The following is a 27106-nucleotide window of genomic DNA, read 5'->3' on the forward strand; positions in this document are numbered from 1 at the left end:
CTGGATCTGGAGGGGGAGGAATATGTATGGGGGCATGGTGGCTCCTGTGATATGTAAGAACTAATGCTATGAGGGAAAAAAATATATATACATAATGGATAAAACATCAGGTAGGTAAATTCACTGTTTTGTGGTGGAGTCCCCAGCTGCAGAGGTGTTATGAACTGTGGGGGTGTGGAATTTAGGGGCATTGTGTGGGTGGTAAATCCTACTGTAAGGGCAGAGCAAGTCTGAGACCGCCTCATGAGACTGAATGTGTACAGATCTATGGGCCGGATGGTGTGCATCCCAGGGCTCTGAAGGAGCTGGCTGAGGTGGTTGCTGAGCCGCTCTCCATCATATTTGAAAAGTCGTGGCTGTCAGATGAGGTCCTGAGTGACTGGAGGAAGGGTCAGCTCACTCCCATTTACAAGAAAGGGAGCAAGGATGACCCCGGGAACTACAGGCCGGTGAGTCTCACCTCTGTGCCTGGGGAGATCATGGAACAGATCCTCCTGGATGACATGCTTGATCACATGAGGGATGAGCGTGTGATCTGAGACAGCCAGCACGGCTTCACCAGGGGAAGGTCATGCTTGACCAACCTGGTGGCCTTCTATGATGGAGTGACGGCATTGGTAGACAAGGGAAAGGTGACTGATGTCATTTACCTGGAGGTGACAAGGAGGTGACTGTCACCCTCCACTCTGCTCTTGTGAGGCCCCATCTGCAGTACTGTGTTCAGGTCTGGAGCCCCCAGCACAAGAAAGACAGGGAGCTGATGGAGAGGGTCCAGAGGAGCCACAGAGATGATCAGGGGACTGGAGCACCTCCCCTACGAGGACAGGATGAGGGAGCTGGGCTTGTTCAGCATGGAGAAAAGAAGGCTGCGGGGTGACCTGATGGCAGCCTTTCAGTACCTAAAGGGAGCCTACAAACAGGAGGGGAGTCAACTCTTGGAAAGGGGAGATAACTGCAGGACAAGGGGAAATGGCTTGAAGTTGAGGGAGGGAAGATTGAGGTTGGATGTCAGGGGAAGTTCTTTGCTATGAGAGTGGTGAGTTGCTGGAACAGCTGCCCAGAGAGGCTGTGATGCCCCGTCCATCCCTGGAGGTGTTGAAGGCCAGGTTGGATGGGGCCCTGGGCAGCCTGGGCTGCTATGAAATGTGGAGGTTGGTGGCCCTGCGTGCGGCAGGGGGTTGGAGCTTCGTGATCCTTGAGGTCCCTTCCAACCAAGGCCATTCTGTGGGCTGGGAGTTCTGGAGGTGCTTTCCAGTCCTAATGATCCTTTCGTTCTCTGTGGGGTTGCAATCAGTGGGCGTACAGGGGTGAGGATGACAGGGGTCTCCTCCAACTGTAGTGGTTCTGTGACTTTATGATTCTCATGGCAGTAAATCCGTTTGGTCCCAGGGCACTGAACACTGTGACTCAGTGATTGCTGTGACTTGCTAACGGTCCCTGTGTGTTTCTGAAAACAGTGTTGTCAGCTGCACCTCAGTGATTTCTCCACAAACATCTGCTTTTCTGTCTTTTCCAATCCGCAAAACGCATCCCACCATCAGCGTGACAAACGACACGACTGCTTTCAATTAGCGATCCGCGCTTCCTCGCCGGCCCTTTTTCCCTCCCGTCCCTGAAGCGCGGGGCTGCGTGAGGCGGCGCTCAGTTCCCGCCTCCGCCACCCCCCCACCCCCGGGTCACGTGACGAGGGCGCGCGGCGGCGCACGATGGTGGCGGCGCGGCCCGGCTGTGGCGGCGGCGGCGGCGGCGGAGCGGGCGGCAGTGCGTAGAAAATGGCGGATTTCGAGGAGCTGCGGGTGAGGAGGGGGGGGAGCAGAAGGGCGGCGAGGCTCGGTGCCGCCTGGGGGGCGGGGGCTGAGGGCTGGGCCCGCGGGGAGACGCGGCCTTCTGCTTTCATTTCCTTTTTTTTTTTTTTTCCTTATCATCATTATCATCATTGTTTTCATTATTGTTATTATTATTTTCTAGTCCCGACGTTTTAAAGGCTTGGGCGCTGCGTGGCTGTTCAGGATGACAGCGCTTTGTGGCTGCGCCCCGTCGTAACGCCTCTAAAAAGGCTTCGGCTTGGTGGCGTTCAGCAGATCTCCTTCAAATGGAGGAGAGAAGGAAAAAAAAAAAATCGCATCCCAGTATTTCCTCGCAGGAAACGCTGTCCCGAAGGGCCCCTTCCGGCTCTGACAGCGGGCACGGAGCGCCGGCTGCTTTGTGGGAGCGCAGCAGCGCTCTGCCCTATGGAGAAACACGGACTCGTTTGTTACACAGATGCGGAACGGTTGGTTGTGTGGCTTTTTTTCCGTCTCTTTGAGGCCTTTGCTGCCGCGAAGTCCCTTTTCTCTTGGAGATGGGACGTGTGTGGCTGTGTGTGCAGTGGGTGGTTTTGTAGCTTTCTTTCCTTCATCCAAACGCTTCTTCCTCTTTTATTTATTTATTTATTTATTTCGGAGTGGGAATTGTTCCCCACCTTTAGGAGCAATCTGAAGGTGCTGCTTTATGGATATGTACGTGGGACCTTTTTTATGGCAGCATTGTTTACTTCTGTCATGCTGATGGTGATTTCCTACGGTTTGTGATCGCTGCCTGCCTTAGGAAGGCCCAGTAGGGCAATTTGGAGAGTTGGATTTATTCTGGTTGGTTTTTAAGGTCATTCTAAAGGCAGGAGGTCACAATTCTTTCTTAAATCTATCTTTTTTTTTTTTTTTTGTTCTAGAGAGAGTGAAACGTGCATTTCTTTATTCTCACTGCAGTGTCAATTAGTGCCACGCCTATCATCCTCTGGTTTCCCTGAATGTAACTTTAGGGGAGCTGTGATGCAGAGGTTCCTAACTCTGAAGCTGTAGGGAAAGATAGGTGCAGAGGAACTTGCTGTTACCTCAGACCTTCAGGAAATTTGTGCATTTGTCAAGGATTCAGAAATAGCTGGAACCGCAGATTCTTTTCCAAGATCGTGGTGAAAGCCTCTGGTGCAAGGCTGACCCTCAGATTTGGGGAGAAGAGTTATTTTGACTGAGCTCTCCATTAATTAGTAGTTGAAGTAGGTGATTTAGTAATTTGTTGAGTAGCGTAGGTGACAGATTTCTGAAATATGAAGGCATTGCTGAGTTGTGGTAGGCAGAGCTTTCCTTCTCGTTGGAGAGAGAACTTCTAGACTTGCTTTTCATGGATGAGTTTTTAAACTTTTTCCATAATTTTCATTCACGGGCACCCTGATGCATGTTGAAGAGATTCCATGGGCAGAGCTGGATGTGGATCTGTGCTGTGGAGACCACAGAGGACATTCTTCTTTAACAGCATTGGCCTGGGAGTGGGAACTTCAGCTCACCTTGAGCTCTTGCTAGCCCCTGCTTTAGGACATACTAGAATCTGACTAAGCTGCTATGTGGTTGTATTTGGAAGTAATGTGTTTGCTTCATTTTAAGGAAAACAAAACCTCTTTATAGGCAGATGAATAAGCCTTTGCCAGAAGCAATTTGTGTGACACTCATGATCAGCTTCATGGCTGTTCAGAAAAGATGTTTGAGCGAGAAGAGATGGGAAAGTGGTCTTACAACTTACTGAGAGAAGATTACAGTTAGCATTCAGTGTATTAACTAACAGTATATATTACGATAACTATTAACAGTGTTTTACCAGAGGTTATCATGTATCTGTATTTCACTTCTTCTGTGCTTTGTATATGTGAAGTTACTTAAGACCAGTGAGGCTTAATGTGGTAATTGAAGTTTCTCTTGCGCAGAATAATTAACAACTAATGATCATGCTGAGATACAGTGACTGGGGAGAAGAATGAGGCCAAGTAATTTACAGTGCTTAAAAAATGGAGTAGCAGTGGAATGAGTCAAGCTTTGTGTTCAGAGAGCTGAGCGCATTGGAAACCTCCAAAGAAAATACTTCCGTTCACTGTCACATGGGGTGCATCCAGCTTTGGAGGACTCTGATGTGTGACGTAGGAACCGGGCTAGAGCTGCTCCAAAGCAAAACTGCCCATAATACAGAGGTTCCCTCAGCTCCAGTGTAACTTCATCTCTGTTGAGGGTCCTTACAGATCTCCTCGACCATCCCAAGGCACGAGTTGCTCTTTCTAGCAGTGCTCCTCATTTCCAGCCCCACGTAGATCGGCAGACTTAATTGGAAAGGTGTCACAAGTGTGCTTCCTTGTTAATGAGTGGTCAGAAAAAGTTTAAAAAGAAGCAAAATGGGATTTTTGTGTCTTCTGACCTCCAAGGAGGAATTTTTGTGGAAAAATTTATTTCTGGACCACACAAGTGCTGGAATTATCCAGTGCTGTTTCCCAGAGTTCTGTCAAACTACTTTGTGTTCATGAAGAGACCATAAACATAAAGCGGCTGCGGTCTCTTGCTTGTCCAAAAAGCTTCTTATTGGGCTGTGCAGCTGTAAAGAACTTCTTTCAAGAGCAAATTGATGGTTTGTGTGTGGCACAACTTGAGTGTCTCACCTTAATGCAGAGATGTGAAGAGTGTTACTGGCTAGGCTGCAGGCTTCTGCAACAGGGCTGGAACCCTACAAGAAAATAATCTGGGAGCGTTTGCTGCATATCTGCCCTGCACCGGGATTAGAAGTGCTCCTAAACACATGTTATGCTTTGTAAAACCATGTTGATTGTAACAAGCACTGCTTTGATACATCTGTAAAGGGGATAATAAGCTAAACAATGTCGATGAGATTAGCTGTGTCTTTATGCTTGTGGTTACTGTGTAACTATGTAATTTTTAAACTCCCAAGCACATTAATGGAGATGCTGATTTAAAATCTTGCTGACTGTGATACTGAACCCAGCCTGCATCTTCTAATGAAATGAAATCCAACTCATAACAAAATGCTGCTTTGTGAACTTACCCATAAAATGCTAGGTGTTCTAAGGCATGATTGACTGCACATTTCACCTTGATTAATGGTGGAATTCACAGGAGCACACAGAATGCAGCAGTCGGGTTAATGAGAAGTATTTTGCACGACAGGCCATTCCCTTAATCTCAGCGTAAAGGATTATTTTGCTCATTTGCATTCTGATGATGGAATCCAGAATCTCGCTTACTGTCTCCATCTGAGGGAAGGAGGTGATGGTGCTGTCGAACTCATGCGTCTATTTATGCAGTCAGTGTGAAGTTCTCAGTAAATTCTTCAGTATCTCTGTTCCTTCAAAGCTGGGATAAGCCACTTGACGCTGGATGTGACACTGCTTTCACCTGCAGTGATGTTAAGGTGAAAATGAAGAGCAAGCAACGGGGCGCATAGCAAGTTGCAGCTTGTTTTGGTGGTGGAGGCACAGCTGTAGCACATGTTCAGTCTTTAGTTAAGATCAACTCATGTTGGAGTACGTGGTTATGAACTGTATTGTAGCAGTAAAGGAAGATAAACACAAAGTGCTGCACTTCAAGGCTTACACTTCTCCTAAAATCAGTGCCTCAAACTCTAAGTATTGTCTGCTGGACCATAATTAAGAGCTAAAAGGGCTCTGCTAAACAGGTTTTACATCTGCATCATGGTTGCAGATGTGTGCTGCTTGATACCTAATGTCCAGTCCTTCACCTGTCAGTCCTTGAGTGCAGAACTGGTACAGTACAGCTGTATTAAAGCCAGGTGTTCCGTGTCCTTCAGCATTTTACGTTTTCATTGCAAGTAGGAAGCAAAGGAGAATTCTCGATTTCTTTTCTCTGAAAAGAAAGCTTCCTTTCAAAAATGGGAGTGATACGTCTGTGCCACCCTACTGATTTGTACTAATCCAGGGAGAGGAGTGCTTTCTCTTGGGTAGTGTTACTTTTTATTTTTGTATGAGAATCTTTCTGCTTGTGAACTCTGTGGTTCACTCTTCCATGTGGAAATTGGATAACGAAGTGAATAGTCTTCAGCATCAGTTTTCTAATTGAAACTCACCCTTCCCAGATATGTGATTTCCTTGCCTTAAGCAAGTCATGCTCTCTCTGTGGGTGAGGTGTGGGTCGTACCTGAGGCAGCAGAGGTGGAACTAGAACGGTGGAGGTTGATATGCTTCACTGTGCTTCTCAGAAAGGAAGTTTTAGAATCATAGGATCATTAAGGTTGGAAAAGAGTGCTGTGATCATTTCATCCAACTGTTGTGTACTGTTGGCTCACTGATGTGTACGTTGGTTCTTCTTTCCAGAATATGGTATCAAGTTTTCGTGTTTCTGAACTTCAAGTATTGTTGGGCTTTGCTGGGCGTAATAAAAGTGGACGGAAACATGACCTCCTAATGAGGGCTCTGCACTTACTGAAGAGTGGCTGCAGCCCAGCAGTGCAGATAAAAATCCGAGAACTCTATAGGCGTCGGTACCCAAGGACGATTGAAGGACTTTCAGACTTATCAGCTATAAAGCCTGCGGTTTTCAATCTGGATAGCAGTTCTTCTCCCGTGGAGCCTGACCTGGCTGTTGCTGGCATTCACCCGCTCCCTTCGACTTCGGTCACACCTCAGTCTCCGTCCTCACCCGTCAGCTCTGTGCTCCTTCAGGACACTAAGGCCCACTTTGAGATGCAGCAGCCATCACCTCCCATCCCACCTGTCCATCCCGACGTCCAGCTGAAGAGCTTGCCTTTTTATGATGTGCTTGATGTACTCATAAAGCCTACAAGTCTAGGTAAGTGTTTAATTGCATTGTAAGCTGCTTAATTCATGGAGTAGTTGTTGCTTGTGACAGTACTAAGCCTGGGTTTAAATTGCTTTTTGCAGCTGGAGGAATTTCCTTTTTTTTGAATTTTTTTGGTCTGAAGAATGTGGATCTGAGGAATTTATTTGATGCAAGTGAGGAACACCTCTGTCAGGGCCAGCAGAAAACATTCTTCCCAACAACCTGCAATCTCAGTTTCTTCAAGCACCTCATTCTTGAGTATATTTATTTGAAAATCACTTGGTTGTTTTGAAATTCAAGTTAAATTCAGTGTCCAACCTTAAGGGGTAGAAAATATTCCGTAAGGATTTAGTAGAACAGTTTAGAAACGCTTCTGACATTTTGCCAGCTGTTTGCGTCCCCCTGCTTCAGTTTTTTAATTAAGTACTGTAGGCAGTGACTTGTACCTAAGTGAGCCACGTTGCTTCGTACCAGCGGGGCTCCAGCCCTCTGATCATCCTCACAGCCTCTTCTGGGTCCCCTCCAACAGCTCCATGTCTTTCTTGTGCTGGGGCCAGGATTCAGGAAGATGATAGTGTGGCAACTATTGGCTCACAGTTAACCAGATTTACTGCCAGCCTTGTGGTTGCTTTATCCAGTAGAATGGCAGAATTAACTGCAGTGTGGTGATTCCCTTAATGAAACATTTGCTCTTCATAGCATTTCCAAAGCTGAGAAAAGAGCTGATATAAATAAGCTGCATGAGGTTTCACCTTTCCCTTGAGAAATTGGCTTCTGGTTGTATCGCGCAGGTGTTGGTGTGGGGCTTAGCTCTGATCCACACTTGGTTCAATAACAAAATCATTTCCATTTTAAACACGTGCAAATATACACGCAGTATGTCATGCTTATGATCTGGTGCGTGTATTTGTTCCACCTGGACTTAGATTCTTTTTGTGTGAGGTCTGGGCTGGGGCTTTGAATATTGCAGTGTACACACATCTTGTGCTTGGCTACCACAGCTGTTTCTGCATGGAATAGTTCTCCACTGCTCATTAAAAACTCATGGTGTGCATTCTCCTACTGTCGTAGGATAAAATAGTTGTAAACTGGTATTTCTTTCTCCAAGTATTCAGTATTATATTTTGTTGTTGGTATCTTTCTTCCCCCAAGGATTACAGTGCAGCTTGCCAAGCTGCTTTAGTTCTGAGGTGTGAAGTGATATTAAGACTTCTGAGTATGGTTGAATGAACGATTTGTTCCTTTGCCTTCCTCTTGACAGTTACTTGCTGTTCAACAGCAGTTTGATTATGGACATAAGTGCCTTGTGCCTTGTTTGGGGAAAAACTCAATTGCAGAACCTCTTCTAATCATTGACTTTAGGCAGCACAGTTAAACCTCTTCTGTCTCTTTCTCTTTCTAGTACAGAGCAGTATTCAACGATTCCAAGAAAAATTTTTTATCTTTGCTTTGACACCTCAGCAGGTCAGAGAAATCTGTATTTCCAGGTAAGAAGCAACTGCTGAAAAAATGTGGGAAGGGAATTTTTTTGTTTGTTACTTTTTTGATGCATCCCTTAACTGTGCAAGTGTGGAATGATAATCTTCAGAGAGTTTAAGATGGATTCAGCTGCTGTATTTATTTCTCTAGTTTTTGTGCACTGTACTTACGAGCGGGTGAGGTAAATCTGATGCTTCTGAGGAGTTAAAAATTGTTGTTTGAAATGATTGTGACTTTTTAGGTGGTAAGCTTTTATCCTGTATGTGTTTTCTGGCTGTAGGAAAGGAAGGCTGCTTTTATCTTTTGTCCTGGGATTCATGTTCTTGCAAGAACTGTGGTGTGAGCCCAAATAATTAGCTTTTCATCCCTCTGGCAGCATCATATTTTGTAGTAGCAATAAAGTCTTGACAGAAGATGGTGATCCTAAAGACATGCTTAACTTAAAAAGCTTAACAGAGGTGTCACTTGTAAGATTTGTTCGTAGCTTATAAAATAAAAGCAAAACTTAGTGCTGACATAGGCGTAGCACTTATAAGTGTGACTGCTGTCTAAATAGGTACTTTTCCTTTCCCTTTGTTGTAGGGACTTCTTGCCGGGGGGCAGGAGAGATTACACCGTCCAGGTTCAGCTAAGGTATCTTTTTCATGGTGTTCTCTTCTGCTTGTTGGCCAGTTAAGGAGTTGTAAATCTTAATGTTTGTGGAGACACATAAGCGTTGTGTCAGCTGAAAATGTTTTCTCTTTTTGGGACTATAGGTTATGCCTAGCAGAGACCAGCTGTCCTCAAGAAGATAATTACCCTAATAGTTTGTGCATTAAAGTGAATGGGAAGCTGTTTCCATTGCCGGTAAGCTTGTTTGCATGTGTTTGTGGTTTGTTTGACTTGTCTGTTGTTTCTGTAATGATAGCTTGCTAAAACGATCAAGCACTTTATTGCTATCATTACAGTTTCCCTAGACATTAATGCTAGCAAACGCAAACCGTGCCTGGGTGAGGTAGCCATTGCTGCTATTAATTAATTATGTTAAAGCCACTGCGCAGCTTAATTATGCTTTAGCCACTTGTAGCAAACCTCATCGGTGCAGTTGACACTCAGAATTCAAAAACAAACCGGTGTGTGCATGAGGAGTCTCCCTTGTATAGAACCGAGTTTGGTTGGATTGTGCTGGGTATCTATTTGTGTGCAGGCCTGAGTTCCTTCTTGTTAGAAGGAAACTGTCAGTTTTCGTGTATGTTTGCATGCAGCTCTGGTTAGAGCAGTGTCCATCGCAGGGGTGAGGAGCAGCAGATTCCAGGGTACCAGCAGCTACTGGTCCTGTTAGCAGTTGTGCTCTTCGCTGGTGCCTTGTGCTTTAAAAGTTGCTATGTGTACAGGGTAACTGTGAGGCTGGAATATTTCAAAAAGAAGCACTCTCCATTTTCGGGAAAAAAATAAATCACTGAGATGGGTAATTTGATAAATAGAACAGGGGTTAAAGCCATACCCTGCCCATTCTGAGGTGGTGCTAGAAGTTCTGTAAGATGGGTAAAGTAGCACAGAGGGGTTTTCAGCAGCCTGACTGTAAAATACTGGGTGGGGAGTGAAGGTCTGAGACGTTTTTATCTCAGAATGCATGCTACTTTCTTGGCATATCAGATTGTCAGTATGTTCAACGTGTCTTGTTTTCACCCTGCAACTGTCCTCTTTCATATGCAACGGTGATGGTTTCCTTGCCTCTGCTGGGCTGAAGTGACTCTCCTCACCTTTTCCATCTGTTTCTTTAACGAGTGCATCACTATTCTTCTGTCTTCAGTTTATAAAAGGGTTTCTTTGAGATGTTTTCTTGTCAAACACAAACTATGTCCTGTGAGGAACATAGGAGGACTTCCTTTCTTCAGAAGATGTCTTTCTTCAAGCAACCCTAACGCATTGAGTGATATTGTCCTGGAGATATCAAGCTCTGATGGTTCTCAGTCTTGCTAATATAGCTCATAGCAGGTGATGCTGTGTTATGCTATCCATCTCATGTAATGGCACAGTCATAGCAGAAATTCTATCATCTTTAATTCTCACTTTGCTTTAGGTCTAAATCCCATAGTTTCTTTTTGCACATGGTTCTGTTGAACAGTCTGAAGAACTATGAAATGAGAAAGTGAATAAATGACTCATCTTGGCAACTTCCTTATTTTTTCAGTATAAGCTGAATGATTAACAAAGTCTCAGCCTGAGCGCTCTGGCCAAGCTTTCTTTCCCTATAACCTGTTTATTTGCTAACTGTCTGCATCCCACTGGTGATTCAGAAAATGTAGGAGCTTCTTTGCTTCAAGGATCACTGTTGTCCAACTCAGTAGTCGTAGGGAACTAGCGAGTGATGCCAGGCTCTGTTCTTGCCTAATTGCTCTTCTGATATATTTTCTGGTTACAGCAGAGTCCACATGTTTTTACTGATATGGTTCTTGCAGGAAGCACGGAAGACTTAGTAACAAATACTTTTGGCAAATAGTAGCCACTGGAATTGGCCACCAAACTGAGCAGTGTTAGACCACGCTGATTACAAGGCAAGCTTCTGCATTAAAGTCACAGAAAGCTGGGAAGGGCTTAAACGTGTTTTAGGAGTACAAGATTGAGTCCTGGAAGTCCTGTGAAAATGATGGGATTTATATCCCATAAATGACTGCAGTTGTTACATCTGACTTGAAGAAATGACAGATCATTCGAATCTTCTTTTAAATGTGAAGCTAGCAGTCCTTATACATCTGCCGCCTCCTTGTGCGATAAAGCACGCACGGCATGACTCCTAGCAGCTCCTGTCACTCATCTTCTGGAGCTGCAAAAGGTTCTTTAAAAGAGTTGGTCAGCAGTTACTGCCTGCAGCTCTGGCCTGGCAGTTGAAGCCCTGTGTTTCTTTGCTGCCACTGGAAGGGTGTCTTAGGAACCCTTGCTGTGTGGTGCTGTTGGGTGTGACAGGGAGCACCCTGCAAAGAGGCTGCTAATCAGGTTCCCATGGAAGGCTCACTGTTGTGTATAAACTGCTAGCTAAACTAAAATCTAAAGAGCTTTCCAAATTGCTTTCCTGTATCATTAGATGAACAGGGGAGCATGTTTTGTGTGCTCTCTTGGACCATTTCTGGTGAAGTAGCTAGTCAGCAGTTCTGGCTGTTAGATAATACTTTCAGAATTTGGTTCTTTCACTCTTGCTTTGAAGTGTTATGCTGTGAATGTTCATGTTATCTGTGTTAAACACGTGCTTTTCAGCACGTTGGTCCTGGGTAGTTTCCAGTGTAGGACAACACTTGAACTGAATGAAATGTGACAGTTCTGTGCAAGACACAGGTCTCTGGTTGGTTTTTCTGATGCAAGATGAGATTTTGAGATGAGTGGACCATAGGCTGTCTGAACTCAGAACAGACTCTGAGTTCCTCTTACGGACTGGCTTGCTTTTGTGGTGACTGTTGCAAGATGAGATGCAGTTAGGCCATGTGCTGCTTCACAAAGCACGAGTGTTCTCTGCTTGGAAGTGCGTGCTTGTCAGCAAGCAAAAGGGCTGCTGAGTGTGTTAATTAGTGACATATAGGAAATCACAGGATAGAATCTTTAAGGTTGGAAAAGACCTCCAAGATCATCTAGTCTGATCACCCACCTTCCACCAGTATTGCCCACTAAACCGCATCCCTAAGTGCTACATCTTCCCTTTCCTTAAACACCTCCAGGGCTGATAACTCCACCATTCCCTCAGCAGCCTGTGCCAACACCTAACCTCTCTTTCTGAGAAGAAATTGTTCCTAATATCCAACCTGAACCTCCCCTGGTGCAACCTGAGGCCGTTGCCTCATGTCCTGTTACGGTTGCTTGGAAGAAGAGTCTGACCCTCACCTTGCTCCACGCTCCATTTCCTCCATACAGCCTTCCAGCTGCTCTGCCCTGAGCCTGCAGTGACATGTGGTAATTGTGACCAAAGTGTGGGACTTGGCACTAGTTTAACTTCATCCCACTGGAGAAATGAAATAAACCATGAAATAAAACTGCAGAGAGAAGCTGTCCAGGTTTTCTTCAGTTTTGAAGAATTTAAAAGTATTTAGTTTAATTTGCTTCTGCTGATGGCAGCAAAGCCTTTTGGCTCTCACATGTACCAGGTACGCTGTGCACAACTCATGTTCACTGAGTGTGCAGATGACAGCCTGCTGCTAATGAAGCTCTGTGTAATTAATGCAAGGCGAAGCTGGGTGTGTGGGGGGAGCATCAATACAACTTTTTTCTATTTTTGATAAAGCATCAACACTGATTTTTACACCTCCAGTAAACCTGCCTGGATCAAAACTCTTCTCTTTTCAGCACTCCTTTAAAATTGCTTGAAAATTGTTGATGTATAGTAAGGACTGTCAAAACGACTGATATTTCTCACAAATTTTGACTTCAGTCTCCAGTCTGGAGAACCTCAAGGCTTTTCTGTTTCCCACAGATCAGTCTAAGAGGATCGGTTCAGAGCTAACGAGTTGTTGGGGTACTTTCACTGGTTTGTTTTTTTTCTCATAGGGATATGCTCCACCACCGAAAAATGGGATCGAACAGAAGCGACCTGGGCGCCCCTTGAATATAACCTCTCTAGTTAGGCTGTCATCAGCAGTGCCGAACCAGATTTCCATTTCCTGGGCTTCTGAAATTGGAAAGGTAAGCTGTCTGTTTTGTAGGATGTGGGCAGTAGACTAAATCACCTTGTCTGGCATTGCTTCTAATCCACTGTTTGATACTGCTGGCAGGGTGTAGTGTGATCAGTGGCTAAAGTTACCGTCGGTGCTAGGAAACAAAGCTAGCTCCAGAGCCATGGTAACTTGCAGCAACGTGAAGAGCTTGCGTGTGGATTGCAAAGAGTTCCGTGTGGAATTCCAAGGGCTGTGTGGCTTTCTTTGAGAGCTTTGCTGTCAGCTTTGCTATTAGGAGGTGCCTGTGATATGTCAGAAACACCCATATCTTTCTGTGATGTAAATACAAAACAGTTCAGGCACAACAGAAAGGGAGCCTCCATGCTTCTTTGTAGCCTCATTACACGTTACTATGAACATGAGGTTACGTAGCCATGTCTTCAAAAGCTTTTTTTCTCAATATCTTTTGCAACTGTTCACTGGAGAGTGCTTGTAAAATGAACGATGTGCCACGGCGCCATGACTTGGTGTACTTGTTTCTCAGGTCTTTGTATTTTCAATCAGAGTAATTCCAAATAGTTCTGCGAAGGCAGTTTTTATTTCATAGGAAGAACTGCTTAACGGATGCTTCCTTCTTTATTCTTTTGAGATTAATGTTTTACATGAAAATGACTTCTCTTGAGTTAAAACTACACTTATGAGTTAAACACAAGTACAGTTTCCTGTTCAGAAAGCTTCTAGGGGGTACCTTCCTGGGAGGAGGTGTAGCTGGGAGGTGTCAGGCTACGGGTGTCCATTGCTTCTGGGCTCGGTGTGTCTTAGAAGTGCTCAGTTGAACCACAGTGTATTTGTAACGCAGGATGTCTGTGCAATGTGCCTGTTGTTAACAGTGAAGCATTTTCCTGGAAGCTTGTGCAGCTTGAGGAAGAAGTGCAGATACTGGCAGGAGTGGGCAGCAGGGTAGGAGAAAGATGACTGAAATGTCTTCAGAGTGCACTCATAGACTTCATGGAGAGGTGGCAGAAAAGCGTGCTGGACTTCAGATGGCAGGAGGTAGAGCAAGTGGTGACTGAAATGTCCTGTCTTGCTTTCTGGTGCCTGTAGTTGAACTTCTGATTTAGGAATGTGAAGTCATTAGAGTTTAAAGGAGTTAGCCTTCTAAATGGGCAAGTGACTGCTTAGAAATCTGCCTGTGAATTCACTAAAGAAAGAAGGGGAAGTGGTAAGAATTTTGGTAGCTGTTGCAACAACCCTTGAAGTAAATAGAAGACCCAGTGTTTTTCCGTCTGTGGTTACTTCTGGAAGTCCTTCTGGACTCTCTTACTATCAATGTAGCTTACCTCTTCAAGGTGAGGCTGAATGGAGCCCTGGGCAGCCTGGTCTGGTATTAAATGTGGGGGTTGGTGGCCCTGCCTGCAGCCGGGGAGGGTTGGAGCTTCATGATTCTTGAGGTCCCTTCCAACCTGGCCATTCTATGGTTCCTTTAACATCAAAATGGTCTGGAGCCATCGTATCCTTGAAGTAAGGCTCCAGTATAAACCTACATAAATTAAATAAAATTTTAAAGCGAAAGTGGGAAGTTTATGTTCAGCAAAAGAATGAAGGTGTCAGCCTTTCCTCACGAGGCAGATGCTGTAGGCAATAAACAGGACAATATGTGGTCGTTCTTGGCAGGGCAAGCAAGGCATTTGTCTCAGCATCTTCCTGTGTAGTTTGATCACTTTATCTGCTCCTCAGGAGAAGGGCTGTTCTTGGTAAAGCAGGAGCATGGTGGTATATGCACTTAAACATTAGTACAGGAGGCATAAGAAGGTGACTGCAGGGTGTGAAAAGGCGTTGCAGGTTGTGTGTCCTGCGGATGAAACCATTATCATTCTGCAGTTGTGGGGCTTGCAGATTCTTCTCTTCATTGGTGACCCAGAGGAGAGGAAATCTTGAACAAAGGAAGCTGGCAAGAGGCATGAGGGAAGGAACAGCAGTAGTTGCTAAGAAATGCATGTACTGCTCCTCTAGGCTGGCTGTAATGAGACTTGGCCTGGGAATGGCAAGCCAAAGAACAGGTGCAAAGAAATCAGTGCACAGAATTATTAGGGCTGGAAAAGACCACAAAGGTTATCAAGTCCAGCTGTCAACCTGTGCAGCTGTGTGCCCTCTGAAGGTGGAGTTTGCACCTGAAAGAATGTTCATCCTAATAGCAGGTTTGTCTTTGAGGTCTGCATTAATGACAGCATGAAAAGGGGGATGTTTAGGAGTGTGAATGTGAATCTCCTGTAGACTGCATGTTTAAGAAATTGTATCTTCCATTTAACTTCTTTTCAAGAAGAAGCCACCTTGTGTCTTAGTTGTGAAGGATAAGGCTTTTTTGCAGTTAAATTGCAGCTTGCATATTTGATTTGGTTAGAAGAATTAAGGCAAAGTGTGGACTTCTTAACAGCAATGAAGACATCTGTCAGTGCTTTTTCAAAATACCTTCATAATGCCAAGGAAAAAAATCAGCATGTTTTTACTTAGAACGGTGTAAGTGATCTGTTGTAGCAGAATTACTGTATTAAATCAATATCTCATCCTTCCTTGCTCTTTTTGCAGAGTTACTCCATGTCTGTGTATCTTGTTCGTCAGCTCACTTCAGCTATGCTTTTGCAGAGGTTAAAAATGAAAGGGATCAGAAACCCTGATCATTCCAGAGCGCTAAGTAAGTAAAATTAACTTTCCCATTAAATTTTCCTTAGGGGTGGTTAATGGCTCTTTTAAAACCAGAACTGATAATACTTAGGAGACTTGCAGCATTTAGAAAAGAAAGTCCGTGCCTAGAATATCAAAGGTTCCTTTTGTTGTTACTGAGGTGGCTGTTAATGCTTCAGCACAGGTCCCTAACCCATAGGGAGGAGTGCTGAGAGACTGAAATGCTAGGGAGTGCTGTGAGCACTTCCTACTGTTGTGGGCAGTGAGGTGCAGATACATGACTTAAATATGCATTCTCCTCACTTGCATGTGCTGCTGATTGTCTTGTCTGCATACCTCGCCCCTTGATTATTATTTTTGCTTCTTACCTGTTGGGTAGAGTTTGCCCCGCTAACCTGTGGCTAAGAAATGCACCATACAGCATGCATCTGCTGCACATAAAGCAATCTCATGATGTGCTGTTTATCCTTTACCTGTAAACAGTGAAGCTATTCCTACTGGTATTAGCTGTAAAGTAGCTTCTTAGATACTCAGTTGTTTTAGATAGCTGGAAACAAAATGTATGTGCTGTAGAATGAATATTAGGGTTGTAAACGGTGGTGTCTGTCTATACCTTCTTAATTTGTTTTTATAGTTAAAGAAAAACTAACAGCAGATCCTGACAGTGAGATTGCCACCACCAGTCTGCGGGTGTCTCTGATGTGCCCTGTAAGTAAGGCTGGGAGCTGCCGTGTACAGGTTTGCGTTGTCATCTGTAGTGCAGACTTGGGCTGTTCTTATGAGACCTGGTTTGGAGATGTCATGGGATTTCATTACATTCTGCTTTAAGATGTAATGTGGAGAAAGGTGCATCTGCAAGCACCTGGTTGCAGCAGCGTTCCACCAACAGGCTTGAACTTGTGAATGCCCCAGCTGCAATGCTGTCAGAATCACGTTGTTACTTGTGTGTGTATGTTGAGACCTTTAAATGAAATGGTCTGGTGTACTGAGGCGTCCTCTGGTTGGGCGGGGTGATGGGTAAAAAAGGGCACAGTGAGAAACAGCACTTTGGATCGTCTGCTCTTTGGGGTATTGCTTTTACTGCCCACTATTAAAACTGGAAAATAACCTGATGAATTATAACAAAGTCACAGCTAAGTGGTTTTCTCTTTCCAGGCAGAAACTGGTGTTGTGACTTGTCAGTGAAGTCTTACACTGACACGGGTATAATGCCATTCTAATGTGACTGCAGCTCACAAAACCTTGAAATGACAAAGCAGGTACTTTAGCAGGTCTCACTAACAAAATTCAAAGTCCTGGAAGTAATGCTGTAGGTCCGTTAAAAGTCTGATCGTTTCAAATCAGGAAAGACTTTGAGGACTGCTTTATTGTTCCTTCAGGTACATTGTATGTGATTTGATGGAGTGGATTTGCATGCAGCAACCTTGGTGTTGAGTTTGTAGTGAGAAAGGATGGTTCCTTGCTGGTTGTCGCCTTTCATTGTTAGCCATACAGGTCTGCTTCACTGTCTTCTCTCTGACACTCTTTAAATGCATCTTTGCAGCTGGGCAAAATGAGACTGACAATCCCGTGCCGGGCTGTCACTTGCACACACCTGCAGTGTTTTGATGCTGCTCTCTATCTCCAAATGAATGAAAAGAAGCCCACCTGGATCTGTCCTGTCTGTGACAAAAAGGCAGCTTATGAGAGCCTGATACTAGACGGGTAAGAGAACGGGCCAGCAGACTGCACAACTATTTCCAGCTTTTCATTATGTACTCGATAGATATGCTTGTGACCTGAAGTTTAGACACTTAGCCATTTTTTTTCTCAAAATAAATTAAGCTGGGAGGAACCACTGGAATGCTTTAGCTTCTCTTCCTTTGTAACAAACTATGTAAGCTAATCTCCTAATGGAGTCATCCGACTTTTGAGCCTCAGCATATCTCCTCTAGAGAAATCCAAATGTGACATCTCAGGCTGTCTTCCTTTTACATGAGCCTATCTCTGAAGCTATCAACTTTGACACAATTTGAGTTAAAGTTTAAAACTCATTTGAAGGACGATGGCTTCTACTTTGTGAAAATCTCTGAATTGCAGTAATGTTGAGTAAAAGATGGGTGGGTTGGAATACTCTGGATTTTCATGTGTGCTTGGTGGGAAACGCTGCAACTGCAGGTCATCAGGTGAGATAAACCAGGGAGAGCAGCTGTTGGTTGATGTTGATCGTAGTTTCTCAGCTGTCTCCTTTTCACTTAGCAAAAGCCTGGAACCAAATGACAAAACCACTTCATTTTTACAGACTCTTTATGGAAATCCTTAATGAATGTTCAGATGTGGATGAGATTAAATTCCAGGAAGATGGTTCCTGGTGCCCTATGAGGCCTAAAAAGGATGCTGTTAAAGTCTCAAGTCCACAGTGCACCAAAATAGAAAGTGAGTACATCATGGATACTGGTGGTAAATCAACTAAAAGGCTCGATGCATTGGAGGCTTGGTGTTTGTAGCTGGGATGATGGATATGGACATGGATTTTGTTTTGTGGAGGGTGTGCTTAATTCTTCTCACCTTTTCATTTAATGTAAAAAGAAAAGGTTATATCTCTGCAGGTGTAGGTTTTATTTTTGTTCTTTATAACAACACTTTTGTTGTTCTTGTGGCCTAAAACTGATAAGTGGAGATTGAGAAAACTGAGCATAAGCTTTAATGTGACACAGAATACCACTAATAAGATGGTTCCTGAGTCATATTGGCCTCTGTAGTGGTCTTAAAGATGAGCTAATACAGGATTTGAGGTAGTGGTTCTATTGCAAATTGGAACTTCTGATGGCAGCAGCCTTAAAAATAATAATAATAATTTGTTTTTCTATTTTAGGTTCCAGTGTTGTTAGCAAACCGTGTTCTGTGACGGTGGCCAGTGAGGTAAACAAGAAGAAAGTTGATGTTATTGACTTGACTATAGAAAGCTCTTCTGATGAAGAGGAAGATCCTCCAGCCAAAAGGAAGTGCATATTCATGTCTGAAACGCAAGGAAGCCCAACCAAAGGGTTTGTCAGTTTTGAAGTTAGTTGGTGTTCTGTTGTGTGTCAGATAAACTGATGTTAGACATACTGACTCTGCACTCTCCTTGGGATCCAGCTCTGAACTTTCGGAGAACTTCTAGGCCTCCCTTTTCAGAAGGTTATATTGCTACAGTACCTCTGTGCAGGCAAACCTTTATTGCATAGGTTTGTGTCTCTCAGAAGACGCACTGAAGCTGTGTTTGCAGGGATGTTTATCTGTAGAAAAGGAAACCAATTAAGCTAATGTACAGAGCTCTTAGAAATCAGATTATCCCAATTGCAGGAGCTTCATGCATTCTCGTTGAGTTACTGTCATCTTAAAGCCTTTTCTCACTGCCTTTTACCTTTATCATGTGCTCTGGTGCCAGGAAACAGAGCTGTGTTGCATGCTTTCCCCATCTTCTCAAGCTTGGAAGGGGAGGAAGGCACTTCCTTGTTTTGAATCGAGGCAGTAATTTTTTTTTTTGCATCTCACTGTTAGAATCTGAAATGTCTTGGTCACATTTGCTGGCCTTGGTTGTCGGTCAGTTCTGTGCCTTGGTGAACACAGCCAATGGCTTCCCAAGTCCTCTGTCAGTTCCCTCATCTCTGTAGCTGCCTGAATTCCCTGCCCTGAGTCACGCAGAATTAACTGACTGCTTTTCTGTTCTGCCTTCTGTTTGCTGTGATCTGTGCAGTTTGGCTATAGCTACTCTTTGTGGTTTCCACACTGTTCTTGCTCTTAGGCTGCAGGACATGAGAGCTGTAGGGTGCACAACCAGCCAAGTAGGGAGAAGAGGGCATTGGTTAGGTTCTCCAGCAGGCACTGCTCCATGTGGCGACTTGAAGTATTGGCTGTATGTTGGCCTTCTGGTTAGTCCAACTGCATGCACAAGGTGTATCTGTCTCAGCGTTGGTGGCTTCTCTTCTTCTAAAACAACAGTAATAAAACCAAACCTTTCTGTTTTGCTGCCTTTTGAAGTGATGAGCAGCTGTGCTGTCTGTACTCAGCAGCAGCCTGTAGTCTTTGGCAAACAACAGTTAATCAGCTTCCTCCAGTAGTAGCATGAAACACTGTTGCTTGTTGTAAATGCTGTGAGGGAGTTGTTCCCCAAGAGACTTTCTTATTTTGATATAAAAAATAGCTACAAGCACCTCTTAATGAAATTCCAGAAGATGTCAAGATTCTTTCCAAATTCCTGGGTTTGTCCAAGGTGACTGCCTGCAGTCGTAACTGTAGGACTGAGTGCTCTTGTTTATCTAACCAGTTCATTTTCCACAGTGTTCGGTAATGGAAATCGCATGCTTTCCTTATTGAAATCATAGTTTAGGCCCAGGGTTTTGGAGAAAGCTTGCCTCCTGTGAAGAATGTTGCTCAAATACCAGCTTTGGTGCTACTGCGAGGTGGCCTTTTGGCAGCAACAGCAGAGAGCTGATGTTCAGGTGGTGCTTGAGGGTCTGAAATCCAAGCGTCTGAAACCAGTAGTGTGACTGCACAGTAGTTTATGGGGGAAGATTGGATTGGATTGCAACTCACTGCTGGTGAGTTGAAAGGAGAAATACAGGACAGCTGCAAGTGGGGCTGCTGTTGTTACCTGACAGGAAGCGTATGAAACACTTGGTGCAGGTGATGGGTGCCACATTGCCTGTTACGTGGTCTTTAACAGTGCTGCAAGTATGCAGGAGGTTAGAGACAGAAGGGTTTTGTGATGGGCTGTGTGCTTGAGAGCTGAATTTAGCTTAGGTTTGGCTGTTGGCCATGGTAAGTCAGAGACTGAACTCCAGGCTTGGAAGTCTGTGCTGTAGGGGCTGAATCACAGTCAGCTGCATCCTTAGTGCCACAGCTTAGTGCTGAGAGCAGCAGAAGGATTTGCAATGTCCTGCTCCTGGCTCAGGCCACCTGTCCCACAGAGTGCTCTGCACATATGTGCCAACTTGGATTGTTCTGAATGACTCCAGCACTGTACTTAATTTTAATCTTGCTCTTATGTCACAGCTGCTGTTGAGAGCCAAGATGTGATGTTGTTATGAAGACTGTTATGAAAGGAAATTAGAGTGGAATACTGTGTAGTGAGTAGCCATGCCGTAGCTGTGTTGTAATGTGGTGACTGTGAATGAGAGTGCATAACGTCTCTTCTGTAATCTGTGCAAGGTTGGTTGTAATTCTGTGATTCTGAAACATGCTGTGCCTTCAAAACAGGGTTCTTATGTATCAGCCATCCTCTGTCAGAGTGCCCAGTGTGACGACGGTTGATACAGCTGCTATTCCTCCGTCGTTAACAGACTACCCTGTGCCATTCCACCACCCACCAATGTCCAGCATTTCCTCAGACTTGCCAGGTAGGTGGTGTTATTATTTTTAATTATTAATTAAATATTTAATTATTTTTAATGCGCGTTCTGAGAGACTGTTATATGCGGGGTGGGTAAGAGTCGGAAATTGACTTCTGTAGATGGGACAGGATTGTATATAGCATTGCCCTGATATGATGCCTAGACGAGTCTAGTACAAGCTGTCTTTCCAGTTTCAGATTGCACTTCCAACAGTGATGTGAAAAACCTTGCTTCTGGGGTACACCCTCAAATTGGCACTCTGGAATGGCAGCCAGAAGCACTTCTTGATATACCCAATTAGACTGTGTGTAAACACCTGATTGTTACTTGTTGTAGAAGTGAGGGAGAGTAGCTGCTTACTTAAGATTGAGAATTGTAATGGCACTGACTCATCCCAGCCCTAAATGTAGAGATTTCTGCTAGCTAATTCTAGTGGTGCTCTGTCTAGACTGTATGAAAAAGGTTAAGGTGAGCTACAATATGTAAGCTGACCTCTATTGACTTTCTTTACCTAGACAAACCCTAAATGCCTATGATGTATTCTTCAACACTGCTGCTAAATATCAGACAAAAGGTGGGGATACTGATTGTTTTCTATCCTGGCTCCTTGAAAAGAACGCTGTGTGTAGGGACTCTGGGGGTTCTCTGTCGGCTGTAGTGAACCTAGAGCCCAGGAAATGGTGACTTGTGACAGCAGGTGTCACGTGGGCCTCCTGTCCTTCCCTGCCCCGCTCCATTGCCTGTCTCCATTTCTCCCCTGCCGCATCTCTGGGTTTTTTTTCATCTTCTTTCAGTTTGGCACTGGGATGGATATCATTCCCCTTGTTTCTCTGTCCGTTTTTGGTTGCCTCACTGCTCCCTCCCTCCACTTCTCCCTTGTTAAGAAATTCAGTTTCTTTCCGAATTGGTTAGAAGACTAAGCTGAGAGAATGGAAGTCTAGAACTTTGTTCATCTCTGCCAACTGAAGTTCTAGCATGCGTATGAGCAAAAGCTGTGAATTCTGTAAAAGCAGCTGATCTTACATCTCCTTTAAAATTTTTCTTTAATTTTCTGTAATGGAGAAAAGTAGAGATGCCTCTGGCTGAAACAGATCTATGCTAACAAGAGAGGGAGGGAGAAAGCTGACCGTTTCTTTCTGTTGCCATAGCAAACACAAGGCCAAGATTTTGAAATAGAAATGGCTGCGATTTCTCATTGATTTTGTGTTTCTTAAACATCTTGCCCTAAATGCTTACGTGCTAATGGCATAGAGGATGGGCGCTGGTTGTCACTGCTCATAGAGGATTACCTTGAACTACTTGTAGTTTCCTCTTCTTCATTCCTTTTATTTGTCTAGACGCAAAACGGGGATGATATTAGAAATGTTTCCTTATTGGCTGCCTATGGGTGGAGGAAGAGACCTGCTGCTTGTTTTTGGACTTGTGCATGTTGTGACTTTACTTCATTCCAGCATCCTTAATGTGATGACACTCTTCATGTCCCAGTTTGGCCAAGTCAGGTACAATATGCAGTGAAACTTGTGTTATGAACAACAGCTCCAAATGGCAACCTCCATCTAAGCAACCACATTGAACCACCCTGCAATATCCAGTGAATAATACATCATTGTCATCCTCATTCTTAAAAGAGCCACTTGTACTAGAAAACGTGTTTTGCTGCTGCCTGAAGTCGTTGAGAGTGGTGTCACAGTGGTATACTTCATTTAGAAACTGTATAGCAATTGCAAAAATCTGTTCTACGACAACAGCAGAAATTCCTTAAACTTGTTGTGTGTGAAGAGAAGGAAGACACGTCAGTTTATTATCCCTCTTTTCTTTCTAGGTTTGGATTTCCTTTCACTAATTCCAGTTGAATCACAGGTATGTTTCTTAACTGTCAAGGGCTTAATTTCCAAGTGTGTTTTCTATGAAACACTGCTTCAGTAACGGTCAGGATGTTGTCCCTCACATTGTATTTGCAGTCCACTTGCTTAGATCTAACCACAGACCAGGAGAACACATTTTACCAACAGGTGGTAATGAGGAAAAAATACATTAAAGGAGGATTCTGCTAATGATACTATCAACTCGTGCACAGCAAATTACTGGTAGTTTGCTTTGCCTTACCAAACCAGGTACTTGCACAGTGCTGACATGAGCACAGCTATTATGTCTTTCATGCTTTCAGTTTATACTGTGTATCTGTAAGCCAGATTAATTCATGTAAAAATTTCAGTGCGGGTGGTTTTGATGATTGTAGGTTGAGTTGTAAAGACTGTATTGTCACTGGTTTGGGCACATTTACTGAACGTTTTTACAAGTCCTTCAGTGTAACACATAAAATCCATTGGCCTTGCTATAGTGGAAGTTTTGTAGGTCAAAAGTAACTAGCTGGTGCTTCTGCTTTCGTTTGCATAAATGACTGGATTATAATTAGATTCTTACACAGACAGTCAATAGCCTTCAAGAGGGGAATACTGCCTCCCTAACTAAGGTAGTACTCAGCCTGAAGCTCTCAGGAGAGCAGAGTAGAAAATGACAGTCATCTCCCTTGACCTGCTGGCCTCCTTTTGATGCAGTCCAGCATGACTGGCTTTTCTGGACTGCAGGTGCACACTGCTTTTCATCTGACAGTACTTCAAGCCCTTCTCTGCAGAGCTGCTCTCAATCTGTTCCCTGCATGTACCTTGATTGCGTGCCCAGAATTTCTGTAATCGGGGAGCAACACGCTGCACTTGGCCTTGCTGAACAGTTCAGTTCACAGCCCATTCACGTCCCTCTGGATGGTATCCCCTCCTTCGGCTGTGTCACCTGCACCACTCGGCTCGGTGCCGTTATCCTTGTCATTAAGACACAAGTAGTGCTGATCCCAGTGGTACCGATTCCAGTATGGACCCTTGAGGGACACTGTTCATTACAGGTTTCCATTTGGACACTGTGCTGGGAGGTCCTGATAGTGGTCATGGTAGTGTTTCCTAATGTGCCAGTAAAGGCTCAGACTAACAGGTTAGGAGGGGGAAGGAAGAACTCTCCTTGCTCTGCATGCACTGGTGAGGTCCCGCTAGCCACTGTGTTGTGCTTGTTGTAGGGAAGATGTATCTTTAGAGCATACATTTCCCTTGTGCAGTTAGTCTCTTCATTTTTCATTGTTTGTTTCAAGCAGTACTGTCCTCCTATGTTTTTGGATAGTCTCACCTCAACCTTAACAAGCAACACACCTGGCAGCATCATCACATCGACCAGTCACCACGAGAGCAACACACACGTTAGCTCCTCCAACAGGAGCGAGACGGGAGTTATAACCAGCAGCAGCGGCAGTGCTCCTGACATCATCTCACTGGACTGAAACAAGAGGCAGCATTGGAACTCCAGGAGAAATTGCACACAGCTGCTGCTTGTATCTCTGGAACTTCAGCATCTCTGAGGTTACTCTGATATTTATTGAAAGGATCTGCCTTCTGGAAAATGAAGTAATCATTTACAGTAGGGACAGAAGTGATAGTACTTCTTTTTTTCTTGTTTATTAAGTAGTTGGTATAGGAAAGGCCCCTTCAGAACATGCGTTTTGTGCTTCCGCATTGTTCTGGGGAAACTGACGTGTTGTTGTTGGATGGATACAACAAATGTTTTATTTTGAGGGTGAAAGAGCACAGGCAGCCCAGACAGGTGATGGAATCTCCTTCTCTAGAGATACTCGAGGCCTGCCTGGATGCTTTCCTGCTTGACCTTCTGTAGGGAACTGCTTTAGCAGGGGGTTGGATTAACTGATCTCAAGGTCCCTTCCAACCCCTGTGATTCTATGATTTGTTGTAAAACAGCAATAATGTAAAAACAAACTTTTTTTTTTTTTTTAATAAAAAAGGCACTTAACCACTCTTAAAAAAAAAAAAAAAAAAAAAAAAAAAACAACAACAACCTGGAAAATGGTGCAAAGGTAGATGGTGAATTTTTAATATTTTCACTGGGGCCGGTAATGAACTTCATTTAAGACAATGAAGCTTTGTGAAATAGCCATGACTTCACTTCTATGTTTTGTGACCCCCACTTTCCCCTTGCCTGGGATGGATGGGAAGGGGCTGTAAGTGGAGTTTTTTTTTCTTTAGATTTCACGTTCTTCACAAACTTAACACTCCTAACTGTGACGACTTCATGTTTTTTTGAGCTGGGGATGGGCAAGCTATCTATGCAAACCTTGCATTGTACAACCTCTCTGTGCTGCCATGTTAGGGTGGGACACTTCTCCCACCACCAAAACCCCAAACCTATGCACAGTTGGGACATAGCTGAGTTTCTGATTTGATAACTTTAAGAGATGACAAAGCTTTTCCTTGCTTTAAAGTACCTGGTGTCTTTCTCTGCCACCACCAGCTCTGCCCTAAATGCACCAGTGAGGTGTCTGCTTCCTATGGCACTTGTAAGGAGAGAGCACATTGCTGATTTCTCCAGTGCAGAATTGTTTTGTGGGATGCCATGCCCACACCTTTGCCACTTTGGCTGCATTCTGCTTGGGCATACTGCAGTCTGGCTTGCCATGGTGTAAGTATTCTTTCTTGGAGCAAAACAGCTGTAGCTGCATACTGCTCCCACTTGACTCGAACTACAGAGGTTGCTCTGAAAGTAATGCTTCCTACTTATTTCCATGGAAATGAGAACAGATATGAAGACACAGTTACGCTATTTGAACAGAGCATGGTCTCGGCTACAAAACACTTTTTCAGCAGTCACTTCTGTTAGTTAGCTCTGTATTTTCAGCAGTGATGAACGAGTGCCTGTATGCTGTGCTCATAAATGAACATCAGTGGGTGTCTTTTTTTTTTTTTTTTTTTTTTAACATGTAAGAACTCAGTTCCACACCTTTGCTTCATAAACACTTCCCTGTCAAATGCCATTCTGTTGGACTGCCCCTTTGCTGCCATCTGTTGCATGGTGACCAAATGGAATATTGGTGGGAAAGCCCAGCGTCTACTTGTCACCATCATCTGCCTTGGACTTCGTGGGCCGACATTGTGAAATAAGAGGCATTACTTTTGGAGCAGCCCTCGTATGTTCACAGCTGAATGATGCTTTGTCCCACCGCAGAACTGCCATGACCAGAAGGCCACGTTACCAGATGGAAATAACCTCCTCTTCTGCTGTGCTGCCTTGTTCAGTGTGTGGGGCACAGCCCTGCACGTTTCTGGGGATAACGCAGGCAGTGCCGTACGTGGAAGAGGTTACAGACCAGGAAAATCATTTCCGTACTGCTGGAATAATGGTATTGTCTGTATATGTTGACATAGCAACTTTTCCAAGTGTTGTTTCTCTGTTGAGTAACTGTATTTGAGATTACTCTTTCCCTACTTCCAGCATTCATTTTTCCCTAATTTTGTTTCACGCTTGCTTTCTCTCATCAAATGTCTGGTGCTTTTTTGCCTTTCAGTACTGTTACAGTATTTGAACTAAGCATATGGATAAGAAATGTTGAAGCAGGATATACTGTACCTCGTCTGCTCTGTACTCTCATCATTAATGCCGCGCTGCTGTTTTTCATTGCTTTTTTGTATCATCTTTCACACCAATCCTCAATTCACCCATTGGTCTTAATATTACGCCCATTTTCTTCTCCTTTCCTTACCTGTTAATTTTTTGTATCTGTTAAGGATCAGTTTTTAGCATGATTTATTTCTAATAAAGCCACGCTGCTCATGAAGTGTTTTTTAATGGCTTGCAGCTGGTCGGTGCTCTCTGCATCACAATTGCACAGTAAATGAGCTAGGAGTGGGGGGAGGCTCGAGAGCCCTTGTGAATAAACTGCTTAAAACTTACTGCTGGTGCTGTTTGTGGTCTTAATCATGAGGTGAGGTGTGAGATCACTGAACTGGCTGAAGGGATGTAAAGATGATGTAAAAAGCCCTGCAAGAATGGTGGATGGAGACTGGGGGTCCCAGAGCGATTCCAGCATGTCCCCCCACATGAAACACGTGACTACAGCTAACCTACAAAGTTCTCTGGAGGTGGAATGCCCTCCTTCAAGCCTGTGCACTTACGTCTTTCAGCCATGGTAGGAATTTTCAGCCAAAATACCAGAGATTAGCTGTGGAAAAGCCTGGCCACCAATGCCAGATCTCAAGTCAGTGGTAAAACGTAATGGGAAAGGAAAGAGAAAAGAAGGGGATGGCTAAGCAGTAGAAAAGTTACGGCTTATTGTGAAGTTCTGCACCCTAACTCTGTCAGAACCTGAATAAGGCAGTGTTGGCAAACTGCTGCTTTCCTAGCAACTATTTCAGGCAGGTAAAAATGAGACCAGTTCTGCAGAATTGCAGGACTTGGTGTGACCAAAAGCAGGCAATAGAATAGCACATGAAAGACAGTTTGCATGATTAAAGAGTGTTCGGGTAGATTATGTTTC

At 44.2% G+C, this 27106-nt stretch overlaps 1 protein-coding gene across 8 annotated transcripts; it reads left to right on the top strand.

Annotated features, from left to right (window-relative positions):
* Positions 1 to 26522, top strand: PIAS2 (protein inhibitor of activated STAT 2). 8 transcript variants are annotated; one of them, XR_007373951.1, is made up of 15 exons: positions 1992 to 2272; positions 6140 to 6614; positions 8008 to 8092; positions 8667 to 8717; positions 8840 to 8930; positions 12597 to 12731; positions 15290 to 15395; positions 16020 to 16093; positions 16929 to 17089; positions 17667 to 17800; positions 18240 to 18411; positions 20606 to 20745; positions 21255 to 21313; positions 22077 to 22599; positions 23882 to 23967. XR_007373951.1 is itself a non-coding variant. In XM_048931593.1 (14 exons), exons 2-14 carry the CDS (start codon positions 6143 to 6145, stop codon positions 24062 to 24064), a joined length of 1842 nt encoding a protein of 613 aa, XP_048787550.1. In that variant the 5' UTR covers positions 1 to 110; positions 6140 to 6142; the 3' UTR covers positions 24065 to 26522. The 8 variants fall into 8 exon arrangements, 4 of the variants coding, with proteins under 4 accessions (XP_048787550.1, XP_048787549.1, XP_048787548.1 ...); XR_007373953.1 differs by having other exon boundaries at positions 22562 to 22599; positions 23908 to 23925; XR_007373952.1 differs by having other exon boundaries at positions 22562 to 22599; positions 23882 to 23899.
* Positions 26523 to 27106: the final 584 nt, after the last annotated feature.

This window comes from Lagopus muta, chromosome Z (assembly GCF_023343835.1).
Source record: "Lagopus muta isolate bLagMut1 chromosome Z, bLagMut1 primary, whole genome shotgun sequence".
Taxonomy (NCBI): Eukaryota; Metazoa; Chordata; class Aves; order Galliformes; family Phasianidae; genus Lagopus; species Lagopus muta.